The sequence below is a fragment of the Panicum hallii genome, chromosome 4, assembly GCF_002211085.1.
Source record: "Panicum hallii strain FIL2 chromosome 4, PHallii_v3.1, whole genome shotgun sequence".
NCBI lineage: Eukaryota > Viridiplantae > Streptophyta > Magnoliopsida > Poales > Poaceae > Panicum > Panicum hallii.
Genome location: NC_038045.1, coordinates 6,732,618 through 6,755,054, shown reverse-complemented (window position 1 = coordinate 6,755,054; position 22,437 = coordinate 6,732,618). Strand labels below are relative to the sequence as shown.

At 45.7% G+C, this 22,437-nt stretch overlaps 1 protein-coding gene and 1 pseudogene across 2 annotated transcripts; one reads left to right on the top strand and one right to left on the bottom strand.

Annotated features, from left to right (window-relative positions):
- Positions 1-13,357, top strand: part of LOC112889010 — a 36,949-nt pseudogene extending 23,592 nt beyond the window's left edge.
- A 197-nt stretch (positions 13,358-13,554) lies between these two features.
- On the bottom strand, positions 13,555-20,033 carry LOC112889009. Of its 2 annotated transcripts, XM_025955466.1 has the most exons (4): positions 19,732-20,033; positions 19,216-19,286; positions 17,890-17,945; positions 13,555-17,168 (listed from the first exon to the last, which is right to left on the bottom strand). In XM_025955466.1, exon 4 carries the CDS (start codon positions 17,021-17,023, stop codon positions 13,880-13,882), a length of 3,144 nt encoding a protein of 1,047 aa, XP_025811251.1. In that variant the 5' UTR covers positions 17,024-17,168; positions 17,890-17,945; positions 19,216-19,286; positions 19,732-20,033; the 3' UTR covers positions 13,555-13,879. The 2 variants fall into 2 exon arrangements, with proteins under 2 accessions (XP_025811251.1, XP_025811250.1); XM_025955465.1 differs by lacking the exon at positions 17,890-17,945.
- Positions 20,034-22,437: the final 2,404 nt, after the last annotated feature.

The following is a 22,437-nucleotide window of genomic DNA, read 5'->3' as shown; positions in this document are numbered from 1 at the left end:
GTAACACAGATGCCCGGATACTCCGAGTATATGTCCGGATACTTCGGATTCCTGTAGCCGGACCTCCGGACCCCCTGACCTCCTACCGGACCTCTTGCCGGACCCCGAGACCTCCGGACCACCAGACTTCTGCCGGACCTCCAGACCTCCAGACCACCTGACTTCTGCCGGACCTCCAGACCTCCGGACCTCCTGCCGGACCCCCGGACCACCTGACCACCTCCGGACCTCCTGCCGGACCACCTGACCTCCTGCCGGACCCCCGGACCACCTGACCTCCTGCCGGACCACCTGACCACCTCCGGACCTAGGGAATCTTGCGGCTGGGAACAGTTACCCGGATACTCCGGGTATATGTCCGGATACTCCGGACATCTCTGTTCGGGCATTCCGGACCAGGACCCAGAAACTCTGTGTTTAGCGTGAAATTTCATAGGAGACTGTTTATAGTAGTGCTATTTAATAATAAAAGTAATAATTCTAAACCCGCTTGTGCTTGACCGCAGATGTCCCGCCGATCGAGCCAAATCCGGAGGGATCAAACTCTTAGGGACGAGGACGAGGTCAACTAAGCTGAGAGAGCGAGAGCCACGGCGGTTGGCAACCAGGATGATGTGGGAGAGAATAATCCTGAGCTACCACCACCACCACCCCCAGCAGCTCTTGATCTGATGACCATTCTAGATCGTCAGACTCGATTTCTTGAGTTACTGACGAATGCCCTGGCCGCTCAAGGCAATAATGGCAACCTTAACCTCTGGCCAAATGTTCCCCAGAACAATAACCGGATTGCAGATTTTAACCGGCTGAACCCGCCAAAGTTCGGTGGATCTGACAACCCGATTGAAGCGGATGATTGGATCAGGGAAATTGAAATGAAGCTGGAAGTAGTCCATGCTGATGACAGAGATAAGGTGTTGTTGGCTGTCCAGCAGTTGAGAGGACCAGCTTTGGCATGGTGGCAGAGCTACAGGGAGATGAATGAAAATGCCAACACCATGCTTTGGGACAGATTTGTTAAGCTGTTTAAGGAGCATCACATCCCTAAGAGTGTGATGAAGCTCAAGTTGGAGGAGTTCATGAGCCTACAGCAAGGGAACTTGTCGGTGGTGGAATATTTGCACAAGTTCACAGAGCTGTCCCGTTATGCCATAGAGGTGTTGAAGACAGATGAGCAGAAGCAAGACGCCTTCCTTCGCGGTTTGGATCCGGAGATAAGGACCCTGCTTGGAGTTTCTGTTTATCCGGATTTCAACACCTTGGTTAACAAGGCCATCACCACCGCAAAGCACAAGAAGGAGGAAATCAAGGACAAAAAGAGAAAGTTTGAAGGCAAGAGGGTGTTTTATCAGGAGAAGGCTCAGAAGACTCAGCACCCAGCTTATTCTGGACCGAAGAGTCAAAGTGTGGTGTCTTACAAGGTGCCTACTGCATCTTTCAGGCAGTCGTCTCAGTCTGTACCTACTAAGATTCAAGAGATTAACCACACTCAGTCAGCCGGTGGGAGCCAGCTGACCAACCCAAAGGCTTGCTTTAACTGCCGTGAGATAGGGCACTTTATTGCCAATTGTCCCTACAAGAACAAGACAGCACCGTCCGTCTTCTCCAACTCAGTGAATGGACCAAAGCAGACATCTGGAGCCAGCCGTGGAGCACCAGCAAAGACCCAGCAGTCTTATGGAAAGGCCAAAGTGAACCATGTCTACGCCGAGGAAGCTGGGGATGCCCCTGGAGTGATACTCGGTGAGTTCCTAGTCCAATCAGTCCTTGCAACTGTGCTTTTCGACTCTGGTGCATCCCATTCCTTTATCTCATCAAGTTTTGTGGACGCTAATGATGTTGATACGGTAGCCCTTAAGAGGCCATTAATAACTCAGTCCCTGGGAGGCCACATACCTTGCCACTTAGGAGTTAATGGCATCCCTATTAACCTAAGTGGGGTAGTATTCTTAGCCAACCTAGTGGTACTCAACTCCCAAGGGATAGATGTTATCCTCGGGATGGATTGGCTAACCAAACACCGAGGAAGCATAGCCTGTGCACAAAGGACAGTAACCGTGACCAATCATCATGGAGAAACGGTCACTTGTCATGTTAAGATCAGTAGACCAGGCCCCATGCTGCACAACCTAAAGGCTGAAACCCCAAAGGAGATACCAGTAGTAGCAGAGCATATGGATGTGTTCCCTGAAGAATTACCGGGTATGCCTCCAGAGCGTGAAGTAGAATTTACCATAGACCTAGCCCCTGGTACAGCCCCTATTGCCAAAAGACCCTATAGGATGGCAGCCCCAGAGCTAGTTGAGCTGAAAAAGCAATTAGATGAGCTCCTGCAGAAAGGTTATATAAGACCTAGCTCATCACCGTGGGGAGCACCTGTCCTTTTTGTTAAGAAGAAGGATGGAAGCATGAGGTTATGTGTGGATTATAGAGCCCTTAATGAAGTTACCATCAAGAACAAGTACCCGTTGCCCCGGATAGATGATTTGTTCGATCAGTTGAAAGGAGCCAAGTTCTTCTCCAAGATAGACCTAAGGTCAGGATACTACCAGTTGAAGATTAGGCCAGAAGATGTGCCTAAGACGGCGTTTGTGACTCGGTATGGTCAATACGAGTTCACGGTAATGCCGTTTGGTTTAACCAATGCCCCTGCCTACTTCATGAACCTCATGAATAAAGTGTTCATGAAGGAGTTAGACCGGTTTGTCGTTGTCTTTATCGATGACATACTAGTCTACTCTCGAAGTGCCGAAGAGCACGATCAGCATCTTAGAGTAGTTTTGAGCAAGCTTAGGAGCCACCAACTGTATGCCAAGTTCAGTAAATGTGAATTTTGGCTACAGAAGGTAAGCTTCCTTAGGCATATCCTGACTGCTGAAGGAGTAGCAGTAGACCTAGAAAAAGTAGCTGCAGTGTCAGAGTGGAAGCAGCCAACCACCGTCTTAGAAATCCGAAGTTTTCTTGGATTAGCTGGCTATTATCGGAGATTCATTGAAGAATTTTCTAAGATAGCCAGGCCAATGACGGAGTTGCTCAAGAAGGACAAGAAGTTTGTCTGGACAGAAGCTTGTGAACGAAGTTTTCGTGAATTAAAGGAAAGGCTAACTACCGCCCCGGTGTTGGTCTTGCCTGACATTCACAAGGACTTCGTTATTTTCTGCGATGCTTCAGAACAAGGCTTAGGCTGTGTGCTTATGCAAGAAGGAAGAGTTGTAGCCTATGCCTCCCGTCAGTTAAGGCCCCATGAGCAGAACTACCCGACTCATGACTTGGAGCTAGCAGCAGTAGTGCATGCTCTGAAGATTTGGAGGCATTATCTAATTGGAAATAAGTGTGAGATCTATACGGATCATAAGAGCCTTAAGTATATTTTCACCCAATCAGATCTAAACCTCAGGCAAAGGAGATGGTTGCAGTTAATTAAGGATTATGACCTAGAGATCCGTTATCATCTGGGTAAAGCTAATGTTGTGGCAGATGCCTTGAGCAGAAAAGCTTATTGCCACCACTTGGTTACCCAGGAGCTTCGGTTATGTGAAGAGATGCAGAAGTTGAACCTAGGTGTTGTACCCCGTTCCTATGGTTACAACCTTAGTGTTCAACCAGTTCTGGATGATTAGATCAAAGAGGCTCAGAAGGATGATGAGAAGTTGATGGAGATCAAGGGCCAAACAGGAGAAAACAAGGCCCCAGATTTTAGGGTGGATAAGGACGGAGTCCTTTGGTTCAAAAAGCGATTATGTGTGCCCAAGCAAGGTCATTACCTTCAAACCATTTTGGATGAGGCACACAATTCAGCTTACTCTATTCACCCTGGTGCCACCAAAATGTACTTGGACCTCAAGGAAAAGTACTGGTGGAATGGAATGAAAGGTGACATAGCTAGGTTCGTAGCATGCTGTGATATATGTCGACGAATCAAGGCTGAGCATCAGAAGCCCAGTGGACTGCTTCAACCTTTGCCAATTCCAGTTTGGAAATGGGATGAAGTTGGTATGGACTTCATCACTGGTCTGCCCAGAACCAAGAGTGGTAATGATTCCGTCTGGGTAGTGGTCGACCATCTCACAAAGGTTGCCCACTTTATACCTGTGCGCACCACTTACGGTGGTGACAAGCTAGCTAAGTTGTACATCGACCGTATAGTAAAGCTACATGGCGTACCCAAGCGGATAGTCTCAGATCGTGGGACCCAGTTCACCTCAAGATTCTGGAGGAGTTTGCATGAGGCGCTTGGCACTAAGCTGGATTTCAGTTCGGCTTATCATCCTCAAACAGATGGCCAAACTGAGAGGATTAACCAGATCTTAGAGGATATGCTGAGAGCATGTGTCCTCACTTATGGCAAGGACTGGGAAGATAGTCTGCCATATGCCGAGTTTTTCTACAACAATAGTTACCAGACCAGCATCAAGATGTCACCGTTCGAAGCTCTCTATGGAAGGAAGTGTCGTACCCCACTGATGTGGTCTGAAGTTGGTGATCGCATTGTAGAACGACCGGATTTCATTGAAGCAGCAGAAGACAAAGTGGCCGAGATAAGAGCAAATTTGAAGGCAGCTCAGTCACGCCAGAAAAGCTATGCAGATAAGAGAAGGCGTGAGCTCAGCTTTGAGGTTGGAGATCATGTGTATCTTAAAGTCTCTCCAATCCGTGGCACGTGCAGATTCCAAGTGCGTGGAAAGCTGGCCCCAAGATTTATCGGTCCTTTTCCGATCCTGAAAAAAGTGGGAGCCGTAGCTTATAAGATCCAGCTACCGGAGGAAATGATAGATGTGCACAATGTCTTCCATGTGTCCCAGCTTAGAAAATGTTTAAGAGTGCCACAAGAACAAGTGGTACGGGACACCATCGATCTGCAAGATGACTTGAGGTATCAAGAAGTGCCCGTTAAGATTTTGGACACTGTGACTCGTAAGACCAGGACCTCCACCGTCAAGCTTTGTCGAGTCCAGTGGAGCAGGCACTCAGAAGCAGAAGCAACATGGGAGAGAGAGGAAGCGCTCAAAGCCGAGTTTCCCCACCTTTTCCAGGACCCACCTGAATCTCGAGGACGAGATTCCACCTAAGTGGGATAGGTCTGTAACATCCCGATTTTTGTTCTTGCTTAAACTGCTGCTTAACATTAAATAATCAGTTTAATCGAATAAAAATACTCCAAATACATGAATCATATGAGTTACTTAAAATTTTCCCTCACTCTGTCCTCACCCCAAAATAAATAAATAAATAAATGACATGTCCGTCATGCTCTTCCGTGTCGACCCACAACCGACCCGTGTCGATACCCTTCGGAGTAAATTGGAAATCTAACAAAATTTCTTTCCAACGTAACCCTGTAAATTTCCTATTTCTCTTCTTCCTCCTCACTACAGAAGCGTCACCAAAGCTTGCCATTCCTTCTCGTGGAATTCTCCCGAACCCACCGTACAACATACTTCATCCCAGCCACCGTGAAACCTGCAGCATGCTTGCTAGCTTTGCGTGATATTCCGGCAAATTTGCCTGTCCTTCCTCTGCTTTTACGCATGCCGCGACGGCGAGACCGACAGCCTCGGCAGCCGCGCACCTCACCAAAGTCACACACGCGCCGAAGCCTCCGGAAGCAGCCGTACGCAGGCTGTACTGCGGTAAACGATCACCAGTGCGAAGCCTTTACTATGGTAAACAATCACCAGTGCGAAGCCTTTACTACGGTAAACGATCACCAGTGCGAAGCCAGCCCGCTACCAACCTTCACCTACCTCTGCACACCATGAAAATGTATCACTCTGCTGACCCCTTGAGCGAACTCACCCTGAATAGCGAGCGAGCAGTCCACGCTCATACTGTGCGTGCGTCCACGCGCACAGGAGCCGGCGAGATTTTTCCCGGTGAAGCACCGCCTTTCTTCCTCTATTTAAGAAGAACCCGTGGCCTCTCGAGCACCCCTACTCCATTCGACCACCATCTCCCGACCGGCTGCAATTAAGCGAGCTCGAGCTTCTTCGTTCTTCCCAATCCCCAACTCGTCGCCTTCGTCGATCTGCAGCAGAGAGAGATTCCTGAGCCAACCGAGAGCAAGTTGAGCACCAGCAGCTCCTCCTGTACCTATCTCCTCTATTGAATCACCTACCCATCGTCTTCCCGAGGCCACGTCGAGCTTCTGCCTCCATGGCCGCAGCTCCCCGATGCAGCAGCTGCCTCCCATGGCCATTCCCCGAGCTGACACCTCAAATGAGCAAGCTGTGAACCAAGGATCGATTTCCCCTGCTCTCTGGCCGTCCCCCTCCTTTCCCCCATGCCGGCCAGAGCTCGCTCGAGCTCTCCAATGGTGGAACAGAGACGGGAAGCCAAGAAGACACAGGCATATATCCCCGTTTCTGACTTCCTTGCTCTCTGTTGAGGCCAATTAGTCCCACGTGATGGGCTGAGTAAATGGAGCCCACACAGCCCAACTATGCCTAAGCCCACGTACACTAGTTAGCTGGACCCAAATCAATTGCACAGCAGGCCAAATGCACTCGTACAGCTCAAGCCGATCCATTCCTTTCTATTTTTCTTAGTTAACCAAACAGCAATACTGTTTAGACCATATCTCACCCATCTGAACTCCGATTGACCTGATTCTTTTCCTAAATTCATATAAAATCAAGAGCTAACAAATGAAACCAATATTTGTATGATGTGCTGATGTTTGCTTGTATGTGTATGTGATTTGTTTGCGTAATTACGGATCAAAATCAGAACCCGTGCGCGAAGGAGAACCAGAGGGACCGAACGACCCAGAGTTCAACGCAGAGGACTCTTACGCCAGCGAAGGCAAGTCTCATCGACCCCTGCTTGATCATATTGCGCCTACTGTGAGGAACTACCCGTTACAACCTTTAGTATAGGTCATTGCATATGCTGCTGATAATTACCGAGTGATTGAGATGAACCTAGTTACTACCTTGATAGCATGACTCTTGCATGATGATTGCCTATTGTCCTTGGATACGTTGAGTTGAGTCTGATATGAGATGAGATGTCGACCGGGGCAGTGTGGGACAGTGGATGTGTAAGCGCTACCGTGGTGGTAGACTTACGTTCGAGTGCTACCGTGGTGGTAGGCTCAGGGTTGTGATGTTGAGGATGGTCACTGCCCTGGTGAAACCCAGAGGCCGAGTTGTTTTGCCATCTCACCTAACCTATGTTCATTGCGACCACGCGTTCCGGAATGGGACGGACTTAGCCTAATCCCACTGGCTAACCTGGTAGTCATCCGAGGTGGATGTATTTATGTATGGGTGGAGACCGAGAGTGGTCAGGACCCGAGGGTATGTGGGCGGCTAGGCAAGGTTATGCCATGGCTGGGTGTCGGCTATGTCGATACTGTCTCGGGCAGTGTCGTGCGTGTGGGTACAGCGTGCTACCTCTGCAGAGGGTACAAATCCATTCGAATGGCCGTGTCCTCGGTACAGGACAGGTTACGGTGTGGACATAACAACGAGGTGCCTATCTAGCCTATCCTAGCCCTGTTATGTGATGGTTATTGGTGAGATGAACCCGAAATGCTTGTTATTTGTCACCCTTTTGTTGCATCTGTCATTGCATTATTTAGCTACTTGATCATCGCATTGTTTATCTGCTTTAACCCCCTCCCGTAGGGCGAGGTGGGACTTGCTGAGTACTTTTGTACTCACCCGGCTATGACTTATTGCAGAGGATCCTGATTTCGTGCCCGGAGAATGTGAGTAGTTCGTGTCCTATACCCAAGTTTAGAGTGGTGCTGTGCAGTAGAAGCCACCATGTCAGATGAAGAGTTCGCCCTTACGTTTGTCACCACTACGGTTGTATTCCTAGTTTATATTATTATTGTAATCGAACGCTTTAAATAAAACTATGTATGACTGTGGCACCACTTGTATAATGTATTTTCACTAGAGGCTGGTTTTCTGGTGTTTAATACATGCTCAGCTCTGGTTGTTTAGACCAGGGCGCTTCAATTATTCTCCTGGAACTGCCTGCATTAGTTCAGCATGCCTTAATAGTTCATTTTTATTTGATGGACTGTGGATTTGATGGATGAATTTTGATGGCCACATTCAGTTAGTGCGAAATGTATCGCAGTGGTTTATAATTTAGTGATAACTAGACTTTCCTATGCTGTGTTGTCATATATATTCTTATTGTTGGTGTCATGATGTGTGTATGCAAGCTGTCGATGGTAGCATGGCCTAATGATCGGTTGAACCGTGTAAGCATAGCCAACCAAAATCCACCTGAGTGGTTTGGGCATGGGCGATTTTCTTTCGTATTGCTTGTGCCCTGTAATCCTCGGCGTGGTGGCACTACATGGTTCACTCAATCATCAGGCCATGGAATTGTTTGTAGCTTATTTAGAGTGTACATTGTTTTTTGTTGTCATAATCATACTAACTAATTGCTTTATCCTCTTGTTGCATGTACACATGGAACCCACAATTCATTGCTTCTAAAGTTGGACAAGGAAGCAGTTGAAGGAACTTAGTTTCTGCTTTGATATATAAGCATTGCTTCACCCTGTCAAAATGGTTAGCACCTATCCCCAACCTCTATGCTAAGTAAAATATGACCTGTATGTCTATGCTGATTTTATTTAGGACTTGTACTGATTTCTAGTCTAATATTAGCTATTTTGTTTATATTTTCAGTCTTGCTTATGTTGCTCTACTGACAACCTAACATATCATCTATGCAGTCTCCCACAACAACAGTAGTGCATCATCACAGCGCAACGACGGTGAACGTTCTTCACAGGCTCACTCAGCGCAGACTGCTGCGAGTAGTACTCGATCCCGCGGGTTAAGTACACAAACCAAATGGCCAGAAGACAAGTTGACTGCAACTGGACTTGATGAAAAATTTTGGCCTACCCCAGATGCTGCAAGGGAAAGATTTGTATTTGTCTGTGGCCTCATTGCCGGGAGAGGGTGTCAATCAACAGGAAGCTTGAGGATCTCTCACCAATTGAGAAGGAACAGCTATTCAAAGCTTTACTGGAAAAGCTAGAGTAACCAGCCAATCTGGAACAAACTATTCGCAACAAGGCAATTAAGGCAGCTATGTCAGAGATTGCAACCTTGCAACGGCGGTTCAAGGCCCATTTAAGAAAAACTTATGTGAGGCAAGAGGAGTCTCCCTTTGAGAAGCATGGCTTTTTGAAGCCAGAAGACTGGGAGGTGTTTGTGCAGGAAACCAATTCTCCTTTTTTTTCAGCGAGTGACCCAGGAGATGAAAGATAAGAGAGCATTGCATAATAAGCCGCACAAGACGGGAAGAAAAGGTTATCATGGTAAAAGGAAAGAGTGGGAGGAGGAGGATGCAAAGCTAGCTAGAGAAGGAAAAGAGAACCCTTGGGACCAATTTCCTGGACATTCGAGGTCATATCTGCGGGCAAGGGCGGCGAAGAGGATGACCACTAGTGAAGGCACTAGTGAAGGAAGAGGGGACATAACATTCAGTAACCCTGCGGTGGTGGGGCTAGCAAATAAGGTGAAAGACCTTGCATCTAAGGCTAGCGATGGTTCTTTCACTGGGGTTAGGGAGAATGATATCCTCACCGTGGCACTTGAGAATCCAGAGCATCGAGGTTGGGTCCGAGGCGTGTCTAGTTCGGTTGGCTGGGGTAAAGGGTTTGGTGAAGAGTTTGCTGGAATATACAGGAAGAAGAGGAAGAAGATGAAGGAGAGGTCTGATGCGGAGAAGGAAAAGATAGTTGGTGAAACAGCCATCAGAGGTATCAACATGCTAAGACAAGCAGGCGTGGTTATACCGGATGCTCTGTGTCCTACCCAACCAACACACATCGGTAGCAGCGAGCAAGAAGATGCGAGTGTCAGTGAGGAAGAAGATGTGCGTGGCAGCGGGGAAGAGCATGGGCCATTCAACGAGAACGAAGCGAATGTACAACACAGTGATAGTCAATCATCTATGCTGGACACAATAGATAAGCTGATAGAGCCAACCAAGTGCAGCCTTTTGGATGGCACCGGGCATATCTTGGAGCTCGCAGTAGCCACTATCTATCCATATCAAGAGACTTGCCATTGTGTACCGGTGCAGGAAGGGTATGCAGTGGTGCAACCTACTTATGTGTGGTCCAATACGAGTCACTTCCGTCTGCCTGTGCCAGTAGGAGGAGATGAGATAACAACCTTAGGTGAGGCTCTCAGTACAAGGATCCAATGGTCAAAGTACAGGATCCTTATACCACCCAGGACGAGACAGCCCAACTCTGTAACCGCATCAGGTAGCAAGGGTACAGCATCAGATGCAGGTACTGCAGCTCAGCGTCCGCAAGAGAAGGCTCAGCAGCAGCAGATCAGCAAAACCATGCAGCAGCAGGAGGAGAAGCAGGAGTCACAACAGGAGCCTCGACGACAGGAGGAGCCTAGGCAATCTCCGCCTAAGCATCAGCCACAACCGGAGCCTCTACAACAGAAGGAGGGAGAGCGCAGCCAATCTCCGCCTGAGCAGCAGTCACCGCGGGAGGAGAAGCAGGCCAGGAAACCTCTGCCTAAAGATGAGCTTGTTAACGCTATTTGGACAACACAGAATCCAAAATACAAGCCTGGTGTGCCTATGTTGTCAGAAGCGGATTTAGAGGCTGCTGGACAAATTGTGCCAGGTTGCATGCTTATGTCATGGAACACAGTAAGGATAAACTTGGCTTTCCAGCAAAGGTGGCTCAAGCCTACTTTCAAGGTGATGGTGATTTAATATTAAATGTTGCATTCAATGACGTGTACGACCTTATAACCCTAGGTGCTCTGGATGTTAGCTTCTTGAGGTTGTGGACATTGTAAGTCCCTTCAAACCAAAAAAATATATTTCTTTAATTTTGACCACAAAGTTCATGCATGCTAACAATTGGATTATTTGTAGGAAAATGATGCAGAATGCAGCAGAGATGCAGTGCAGTGTTGGATTTTTGGACCCACAGGTTTTCACCGCCACAGTGATTTCTCACCAGCCTAGCACTGTAACACAAGCAATTAAAAATGCTATGAAGAACGACTATGTGGTGGGTGCCTACAACACCGGTAGCCACTGGGTAACAGTGATCATCTCTATGAAGTACAAAGAGGTTTGGTATTTAGATTCTGCTAAACTATTTCCTGGTCGAAAGTTCACGGACGTCCGACATATTGTGAACTTATCAGTATCTTGTAGGTTTTGTTCATAAAAAATCAATCTCTTACTGTTTCTAATCGGTATTGCTGATCATGTAGGGCCTTTGATGCGCGCATCGAAGAAATGATGAAAGGAAATAAGAAAAGCCAAAAACCAAACCTAAACTCACGCACAGGATACATGTTAATGTAAGACCGAGGTTTTTTTATGGTCCCTTCATACCTATTTGGTTACTACATTAACTTGTTATTTTGGTACCTTCTTGCAGTGCGCTCAACAGCCATCGGGGATTTTTTGTGTGGATTCTATGTGGCATTCAATATGCTAAAACTAGTCGCTGACATACCTATAATGAAAAAGGCTGCTGTAAGTATATACTGCTCAGCCTTGTCTCTGCTCATATTCTCCATTTGATTTTAGAAACGGATTTGTACTTATATTCTCATAATGATTGTATTTTGCAGGATTTCAATGCTGCCCTAACAGTTTCTATAGAAAATCTAAAGCCGGTCCGGGAGATGTTGTGCGAGTTCATTCTTAAGGGGACCCTCGACCCAAAGGGCAACTTCTATAGCGCCTTCTATTTATGATGCACCGTGAGTTCATTGTAGCCAGAAACTTGAAACTTGTTGCATTCAGGGCTTCAAACTTGTTACATGTTTGATGAGGAACTTGATGTGATCTTGTGTATATTCGTGATATCTACTTGCTTGTGTATATATGCGATGAGAATGTGTTTGTGATGTCTACTTGCTGGTGGCTGCCAAATCCTAGCTGGTTCCAGGATGCAGCCAATGATCTGGTGGCTGCCTGGCTGGTACCAGGATGCAGCCAGAAAAAAGCCTGGTTACTGTAGGGGTGGCCTACGTATAGGTAACGGGCGTTAACTAAAGCACGTTACAACAACTGATCAGAGAGTAACAAGCGTTAACTAAAGCACGATACATAGTGAGATCAAAGAGTAACGGACGTTAACTAAAGAACGATATATAGTGAAAGAACCGTTACAGATATGGTCCAAAGGTAACGGGCTTACCTTACGAACCGTTACGGATACTTCTTAAAGGTAACAGGCATTACTTAAAAGGCCGTTACAACCTTTGACCAGTGGGCCCAGAGAGAAACGTGGAAAAATGTATTTGTAACGGGCAGCATGCAAAAGACCGTTACGTTTCTTTGGTTTCTGTAACGGGTTGCGTGTCCGTGCCCGTTACCAAAGGTCCCTATGGGCCCAGAGAATAGCCATTTAAGGTGATCGGTAACTACATGTGGTAACAGTCTTTATTAGATGCCCATTACAAATACGTGTTATCAGTAACGGGCAATTGCCCGTTACCTTTGTTCGCTCATTTGTAACGCTAGATCGGTAACGCCGCTTTGCCTGTTACCAAAGATCATCTATGCTCGTTACCAATATACGTGTTTTCACGTAGCGTCGGGCGGTGCAGTCCTGAGCATCGCCGTCCCCGTCACGTTCCTCGAGGAGAGCGCGTACAAGCTTCTGAGGCAGGCGCTGGTGAGCAGGATACGGTTGCCCAGGGTCAACGGCTCGGCGCTCGGCCTTGACCTGCTACACGAGCCAGTCACTGGCCACGGCGAAGATCCCGGCCGTCGCGCTTGTCTTCGACGGCGGCGCCGTCGTGGAGCTGGAAGTGGGGAACTACTTCTACATGGACGCCGGCAGCGGGCTGGAGTGCCTGACGATCCTGCCGTCGTCGGCCGGTGGCGTGTCGCTCCTCGGCAGCCTGATCCAGGCCGGCACGCACATGATCTACGACATCCATGGCTCGACGCTGGCGTTTGAATCGTTCGAGCAGGCGTCGCCACCGTCGAATTCGTCTCAAGTAACGTCACCGCCGCGGCGGTCATCAGCTCCGCCGCCAGCCTCGCCGGCGTTGGTTGCGCATTTCTTCTGTGTTCTGGGTCATCATGTACATGGTTTTGTGAACTGTGGGTTCCCGCCCTCTAAAACAGAGGCGACATGCTAAGAGGATGGCCTTCCTCTCAAAAAGAATAAGATTCAATCAGGATGACCCATTTCATATTATCAGAAAGAAAAGGTTTCATGCATTTTGGCCCTTCTTACAAATCAATAAAGTGCAGTTGCAAGTATGCTGTTATTACTCATTTTGGGAGCAGTTGAGAGTACGGAAGGCCAATAGAAAGGGGTGATTAGCCTAGAAATTCAACCCCGCTACTTTCACTGTCAAATTTCCATGATCTTTTTTCACATGATATTTAAAACAAATTTATTTGATATATCTACCTTAGCAGTTAGCACAAACGGACAGAATGCCTACCTGCACAAGATTACCATGACAAAACCTTCATTGCAACTAGGTCCCTACCCTACAGCATCATCAGGGCAACAGCAACAATGGCAAATAAAATTGATAGTCCTAAATTCACAGTAGAGGATTTGAGAAACAGCATAAATTACGCGGCGCTGTTTCGCAGCTGATAATAGAGGGGCCATGTGCTCTCGCTTGCAGGCAAGATACTACCAACAGATTGGTTACAGTTTCACAGGCATCAACATTAGACGAAAATTTTACGGTCAGCTCGGTGTAAGATGAAGCCAAGGCCTATGAACTGGAACATATAGCAAGGTTTCGCCCAAAATCACAGTTGCCTGGCGCATGAACGTCCATAAACATATACAATAGAACTGATCGCCCACTTCAGTTAACTGGGACTAATTAATCTTAGTTTCTTCAGGGCAGTCGAATTGAGCTTCTGCAAGTCAGAGGGTGCCCCCGGAGAGGAAAGGATCAGGAATAGAAGCTGGATCCAGCTCATAGAAGCCACAGAGCTTGCCACCCTTTTCTTTCGTCAGATGGAAAGAAGGTATCCGATGAGAAAACCGCATGTCATCTTTTGTAGGCACATCAAGGATACTCCTCTCATTGTCTGGCTTGAATATAGTTCTGTAGCCATCAACTTGAGTGAGAAATAGGACTTTTGTGCTAGCTTCAGTGCGCTCAGTAATCTCACCAATGGCATATTCACAAGCATCCTTGCTGGAAGGAACCCAGCCAGGTAACCAATTGTAGTAGATCGCCCAAATCTCCCCTACTTGTGGGTGAATTTCAAAGTGCCGTTTTGAACCAACTTGAGTATCTACTACATGAGAGAATGGATCAGTCGTGTTGTACTTGATCCTCCAGTTGCGGATTTTAAATGTCCCACAGCTCACAGGTACGTCATGCTCCAACCACATATTCTCCTGTTCTGATTGAGGGCTAGCTTCCAGCCAAGTCAGATGCACTCTGAATGGATCTAGATCAACTTTGGTAACCCAACCATAGTACTTGGGAAGTTTATCAAAATCACTGTAAAGAGCCCATATCTGGCCTCGTTCAAACTTATTATATGAACGGCCTTCTTCAAAGTTGTAGAATACTGTTTCTGGATATGTGAATATCGTGGGAGAGGGACAGCCTTGCTGAGTGGAATCACCAGACACACTAACATGATCAGCATTAGGCCGCTGAGCAGGAGTTTCAAGGGAATGATTTCTCTGCCTTTCTCCATTTCTCTTATTACCCTTTTGAGCACTTTGTTCATTTTCAGGGCCAGGTGTAGTATCACCAGTCAAGTCAACAAACCCACTGTCCATTGTACTGTTGATAGGCACACAAGAATCAAGAGTAACTGGTGGAAATGCTACATCCAGGTTACTAGGAAGTGACACAGCATCTAGTTCAAGAAATCCAGATGGGACGCCAACCTTCTCATTTCCCCTTGTTCTGAAAAATGGGATGCTGTGAGAAAATCGAAGTAGTTCGCTGGATGGTATAACAAATGATGATTTGTCCTTTGCTTTTGCAAAAAGACTCACAAAACCTTCAACTTTGACCAAGGGGATAACAGTGATACCAGCTTCCATTGTGAAGTTTGAAAGGACCTCGACAACTTCATACTCATAGGATCTATGATTATCTGCATCTGAGGTCCACTGCATACTCCAGCCCTTATAAAGAGCCCATACCTCACCTTTACTTGGATGTATTACATAAGAACCCCTTTTTTTGCCTTTCGCCCATGATGAAACAATGTGAGAAAACATGAGGGGATCTTCTGACACCTCTGTGTTTCCTAGGGTATAGTTCCCACAAGCGACAGGCAGGTTATTATCAGTCCATTCGTACTCCTCATCATTCACAGCATCATGCTCCAGCCAAGTGAACTGAACTCTGAAGTTGGTAGTATCAAGACGTCTTATTCTAGCATAATATCTTGGCATGGCATCATGATCATCATAAAGTGCCCATATCTGATCAACTGCAAACAGATTGACATCCCTGCGCATATCAAAGTTATAAAATTCTGGGTCAGGGTACATGAAGCTCCCAGCATTGCAAGGCTTCTCAGTAGTTGTATCATGAGCTTCTTTGCAATTCCTTTGATTGCTTTCATTGACAGTACAACCTTTCTCTTGGTTATTTGCTTTGCTGGAGACATGAGGTTCACTAGCCGGTCCATCAGCATGGGCAATAGTATCATGAAACACTTTATTAGAACTGGGGGCAGCATTTGAGAACCAATCTTTTATTGTCCGACTCTTTTTCTTTGGAGAATTCAGGATGTTGTTGGCATCAACAAATGCCTTTCTCCTAGAAGATCTCCGTGGACTAGGGATCCCTGCAGCACCTGGCTCTGCTGATGTATCCACCCCACTACCTAGGTTTTGCCCATCACCAAAATCTGGTACAGTAGTGTCAGATGCCATACCATTTCCATTTGGTGTAGATGCTTTAGGTGGATTCCTTGCAGAAAATTCAACTCCCCCTTTTTCACTTGTCTCTGTATGATTAACCATACCCTCACCACTTGGTTTTGAACCCCTCTTCATTTGTTCACCATATTGTGCTCCATCCATCACAGGCCTTGCCTGTTGGTTCTCTCTAGATGATAAATTTGTAGAACAGCCTTGTTGAGTGGGAACACAGCCCTGTTGCCCAGCACCATTGGCTGCTTTCGATGAGAATACAGGAGGCACATCCTCTTTACTTATGTTGTATGCAAAAAAATTCTGCCTGCAGTTCTGACAGCGGATCTGACGATTCAGTATGTTCCTGTAGTACTTATATTTTGTTTTACAGTGGATGCACACAGTCCAGAATGTCTCCCCATCAGTGGGAGGTGAATCTGATGGTCCATATCCTGCCGCGCAACTTCTAGTTGCATCATTTTTGTTAATCGGCTCTGTAGTCTTCATTGGTTCTGTAGCCTGCTTCGGCTGATTGGTCTGCTTTGGTTCTGTAGCCTGCTTCGGCTGATTGGTCTGCTTTGGTTCTGTAGCCTGCATTGGCTGTGTAGCATGTTTTGGTTCCTCAGACAGATTAGGTTGTGTAGCCGATTTTGGTTTCGCAGCCTGCTTTGGTTTTGCAGCCTGCTTTGGTTTTGCCGACTGTTTCGGTTTTGTAGCCCATGTTGGTTCTGCAGCCTGTGTCGGTTGTGTAGCCTGCTTTGGTGCAGCTTTAGAAGCAACCCTCCATTTGATGTCATATGCATATCGTTTTGCTCTATCAGACAATGTTGAGTATGCTTCTGCAACAAACTTGAAAGCCGATTCTGCACCAACATAACTGTTTTTATCAGGGTGAAGTGAGAGGACAAGCTTACGATATTGCTTCTTTATGGTCATCTCATCCGCTGTCCCTTCCACTTGGAGAATTCCATAGAGGTCTAACATTCCGTTTATCTTTGCTTCTGCTGCACAATGTACTTCACAAACAGTTAACAGCTGAGGTATGTTCTCGAGCTCTGGAAAAATTCTCTGTGCTTTAAGGGCAATCCTTTTAGCACCAACAAAATCTTTGTTTTCCAACTTCTTAATAGCAATTTCCCTGGCCTTCAAGGCCTCTTCTCTGTTGCACTCCATTGTGCTCCCAAGATCAATAGCCTTAACACAAAATGTTATCCACACAAGGCTTCCAGGCCCTTTCTTAAACCATCCAAAGAGTATATGGACACCTTGAATCGGTTCACTTCTCAGGTGCAAATAGAGCCTATGGCAACGTCATGTCCTGCAAGTTATGGAAGAATAAAAGCATTAAACATCTGGTCCTATCTGGTATCATAAAATGCATTATCTATAACTGATATATCATATATGAAATGTTAAACTATTCTACATTGTTGTAACTTGTAAACTTAAGGTCCCAAACCACGCTTTAGCCTCTACTACCAATATTTTCAGAATCAGTATTGTAAACTGGATTTCCATCCTGCATAGTTGCATCACAATAGAATAGTGAAGCCAAACAGTATTTTGTTTTGACTTGCCTATCCCAGGAACATAGGCACAACACTTTTGGCAATTGCGCCTACAAATCTATAACTGGGCTGTAAAATGGGTTTGTGTTCTTTTTCACTGTTCCCAAATGCATGATTGAACAGGGATTATTCTACTTGCAATCTGTACAACAATAAAAGGAAAGCAAATTTCAAAGAAAAATTCAAGTATTTTGACATATGTTCCATGAAACTGCAATTTCTAGTGTCCATTGCAAAAAAAAACCATAAATACTTTGACACTTTGTTGCCAAAAAAAAACAACTTTATAACCATGGACCCACCCATCAGCCAAAGATGTCAAAATCGTAGCTTTCTGCAACAAGTGTCAAGATAGTTGTAGGTTTTTGCAATAGGCATTGCAGTTCTCTGCGACAGGTCTCAATAGTTTTATGTTATTTAAATTTAATCATAAACAAATGATGTCGTCAACCAAATACGGTGCGAGCTCACCACGTCAACAATATCACTAGCAGCCAAAGGGGAACTGCATCCACAGCTAGACCTTCCTGTAGTGCACATAAGTCGTCAAAACCAACCAAAGGCTCAACATGTATGAACCTATTTGCGGTGAGTTTGTTTAACACGTATACATTAACAGAATCTGAGTTATTTTGGCAACCAACAGGCATACCGAGTGATGAAAGTTCCCACACAAGGTGAGGTCCGGGGAAGAGAATTGCTTTTGGAACATCTAGATATTTTAAGCCTAGCATTTCCAACAAAGGGGTGCATTCTATTGTGCAGAGAAGATCACATCTAGATACGCACAAACAAGAATACTAAAGATATTACTTTTACCTGGAAATGATAGCAAGAACCATATTCGGCGTTGATAATGTTCAAAATTCTGGCATGGGATGTGTTCATCAACAAACTCTAGGCAAGCTTAGCTTCCTAGGGCATGTGGCATGCCATGGTGTTCATATCATGTTCACATATGATTTAAAGAAGTTTTTGTTGTGGATTGCCTAAGTGGTGACTATGAACCAAAAATAACCTACAAAACTACTCCTTCCAGTTATAAGTACTTTATGTTTTGGAGAAGGCTCTAGTTAATCTTTTTGAAAACTCCTTTAAACATTGTTCGCCTACAAGGCCGTTTAGCCTGTTTACACACCATGTAAACGCTACACTGTGTCTAGCCATGTCCATTTAATAACCCTTTAGCCCGTTACTGCTTAACCCGTTTAAATGGCTGTTTAGCTCAAATAAAGAGGTAAACAACAGGTGACCGACTGTTTAGCATTTAGGATAACACTGCTTTCAAAATAAGAAATACAAAGCTCATATATGTAGATTTGTCTTGAAAATTACTCTCATAATATCACCAAATTATTAGATTTATAAATAAGTTATACACTGCATCATTGTCTAAACATCAAGTTTTTGTAACTAGAGTATCCAAGACAATGGCAACACATTCAGCATACAGATAGTTCGCTTATATATTCAAGAACTCCCTTGCCATGTCAGCATGATCTTTACCATTCAAATTCATCTGATTGTAACCATGTATGACTTGGCAATAAATGAAGTTCAACACAAGATTCCTATATTAACCGACTACATTATACAGGAGTCACTATACTGTGTATAGAATACAAATTGGTAGTGACATGTTGTTTGCTGTGCAATTTGACAAATACCAAGTCCATTGACAAATATGATCCACAACAAGGGGTGCTATGAGAAAGCTGAATCACAAGACAATACGACAAGAACATAAAACAGCATCACAAATAAAATGGACCAAATGCCAGTGTGAAAAGAACTCACAGAAGCAGAGATCATTTTGAAGGTGATTAGTGCAAACATGCACGTGCAGCGATTCTTCTCGATGAATCACCCTGAGAGACAAGACAATCAGGAATCAAGACAATGGTACAACTGTATAATGCTCAACCCCAAAGGATTATAATAAAAAAACACTTTTGTTTACGAGACAAGGTCAATTTGTTTACATGGGGCATGGGCCCTCAATCAAAGATGATCTTGATGCATCATTCCTAATATCTAATAATATCATGATTCCCCAACTAGCTCCCAAAGGTCCAAAACATAACGACTTTCTGCGGCAGTGCAGCTTATACCCCCAACATGGTTGTGTGGAAATCACAATTCAGTACTAGCTCTCCAGCAGGGGCGGACCCAGTATAGGACATGGGTGTACAAAAAGATCGAATTTAGTAGGTAAAATCATGGTCAGATCCGAACACAAATACCATACGTTAAGGGTTTGGGTGTTTGATTTCGCGCAGCAGGATGGGAAGGGAGGGGAATAGGCAGGCATACCCCTGTCGGATGTTCGTCGCCGGCGAAGACAATGCGGTAGGGTTGGTTATCTAAGCGCCCGTCGCTCGACGAACAACGGACAGCGCAACTCGCCCTGTCGTCGCCGCTAGGAAAGGAAGACCGAAGCCGGGAGAAAGAACAGAGAAGTCGTGTGAAGGGAGGGTGCTGCCGCACCAGCCGGATTCGAGCTGCAGCTGGGCAGGGGAGCGTGGAAAACGGCGGCGGGCGCTGGGGGAGCGAGTGCGGAGGAGATGGGTCGCGGCGCCGAAGGGGCGGGCCTTGTTGCCGTGTGGGCGTGTTGTCGTGTGGGCGTGTTGCCCGTCAGAGGAGAAGGCACTGCTGCTCCTTATCGGGCTAGGCTGTATGTGCTATTGGGCCTAGATAGTAGTTCGGTTATTCGGTTAACTAAGTTCGAACACCGAAAAACCGAAGTTAATTCGGTATTTAGATCTGGGAACTAGGATCGAAAATATCGGTTTCGGTCGCTTCAGTTTCGGTCTCAATTATTTCGATTCCGTTTTCGATCATCTATTAATTATATTGACCCTTAGTCACGGGAAGAAAGAAAACTACAGCAGGCCGTCGCACAGGCCAAACGGGTTCAACCATTTTCATCGGAAAGAGGGAAAGACTCCATAATTTAAAATAAATTAATATTTCAACGTAACAAATTTAATAACTTTATAAAATCAAACTAACACTCTAAAATAATATAATCAATATTTTTCAAAATATATATGTCAATATTTTTGTAGAAAGCAGTACGGCCAATATTTCCTATAGGCTACGTATGTGTAGAACAGATTCAACATTTTTGAGATATTAGTTTTTTATTTCTTTTTCTTCCCCAAAGTCGGTAGCTGTAGGGCCACCATGGTAAGCACTATCAACGCACGGTGGAGTTAGACGACATCAATAGACCACAGTGTACATGATACCCAAGTAACTCCGGCATCCCTATGCCTCTTGATCATTCCGAGTAGCTCCTCAATTTGGCTCATGTCATGGCATGCCACTATCCACTCACCTCAGATTCTGAGTGCACCAGCGATAATTTCGGGAAGTGAGGGATAATAGTTTTTAATTTAGAACTACCGCTCCCTTCACCTAGACAAACTAGTCGGGAATTTGTAGGGGATGTACTTCTGTTTCATCCCTTGCCTCAATCGAAGTCTGGCACCACCGACTTCATACATGCTACTCTCATTGGGCTGTGGTTTGAGATGGAAGAGGTAGCAGAAGAGGTCGAAGTGAGGTTCTATCCCAAGAAGGCTTCACTCAAATGAACAAAGATAGAAATGTGGAGAACAGAATTGGGGTTAAGGTGATGGTGTTGGATTCCATAATAGAAGAGAAGATCGTGAAAGAAATCAGATGTGGGGATGGCCAATCCACGCTCAACAAAATATTGAAACAAAACAATCTCCTCAGCCCACTCATATGGTCTCTTATCACCAGTGGTAGAGCGCCACTAGATAATCACCTTAGAGTGTAGGAGGCATTCATCTACCATCATTTGCAGATCGGCTTCGAAGCACTTACTTGTTCTCCACCCGTCCCTAGCGGTGGTGGCGGGCTTGGATTCCTTCCCTTTCCCCTTGGTGATGTCTTTCTTGCCCGTTATTCTTGATGTCACAAGCTGTTTCACTCGCATTCTCTTCAGTGCAGAGGATGGAGGTGGTAGAGATGCGCTCTGGGAAGCAGGGGCTCTCAGCGAATACTTTCCGCACAGGGAAGTAGCTGGGAATAACCTAGATCTAATTCTGGGGGTGATGGTGACGGCGAGATGAAGGAAGATGAAAGACCAAGGCAGTAAGAACGCACGCGAAAGGGTGAGTAAATTCTAAGTTACCGCGCGGTTAAATAACCAGCGGTGGCCTGCAATTAATGTGTGGAATGCGAAGATTTTTTTCCTCGGGATGAGATTTGTTTTGAGCGATAATTCCATGTTACTTTAGAAAAGTTATTTGTTTAACCATTTTTTAAGGATGTTATCCCGTAAAAAGAGGTTTTCGAATTTCTGAACCAATTTACTCATTTTAACCATCAAATCAAATTCTTAATTTTTTCCACAATCCATGACATGACTCTTTGGATCTTTTTTCCAAACCTTGGGATTTGGATTTAAGGCTCGGGAGCTGCGGGACACGTGTCATCGATAGCTTATTTTTTTAATTTTTGGAAGATAAGTAAAGAAGATTCAAGACTAATTTGACCCTCCGTCTATTCTTCGATTCAACCTAAGGCTTGGGGCTACTCCATATGGAGTGCGAGTTTAATCGCACCCCGACTTGAAAACTACTCAGAGCATGAGCACCTCATAGCTACGATGTAGCCAAGGAAGTATTCAGAAGACACCTTCAAGATGAAGTTCGAAAGATCTCGAAGACGCTTTCACAAGTGCTCGGAAGCCGTACTCGACTACGAAGAGCTCGGGGCCTTGTCAGACTCTGGGCCACGGGACTGCGCACATGGTGTACATTTTACAGGATAAGGGATGAGATATGGCCCACGCCCTACACTAGTTGTAACTACTAGTACAGAAGTATGACTAGTCGGAACATAAGGAAACTACCCGAATAGTACTCGGGTAGGACTCCCGAGCCTGTATTTGGCTAGAACTTCCATGTAACTCTGTCCTCCCAGACTATATAAGGGCGGGCAGGAACCCCCTTCCAAACAATCATATCTAAAGCAATACAAACC

What these genes read in the sequence shown, in the direction of transcription:
- LOC112889009 (XM_025955466.1), bottom strand. Translation starts at nt 17,023, where the DNA reads ATGGAGTGCAACAGAGAAGAGGCCTTGAAGGCCAGGGAAATTGCTATT.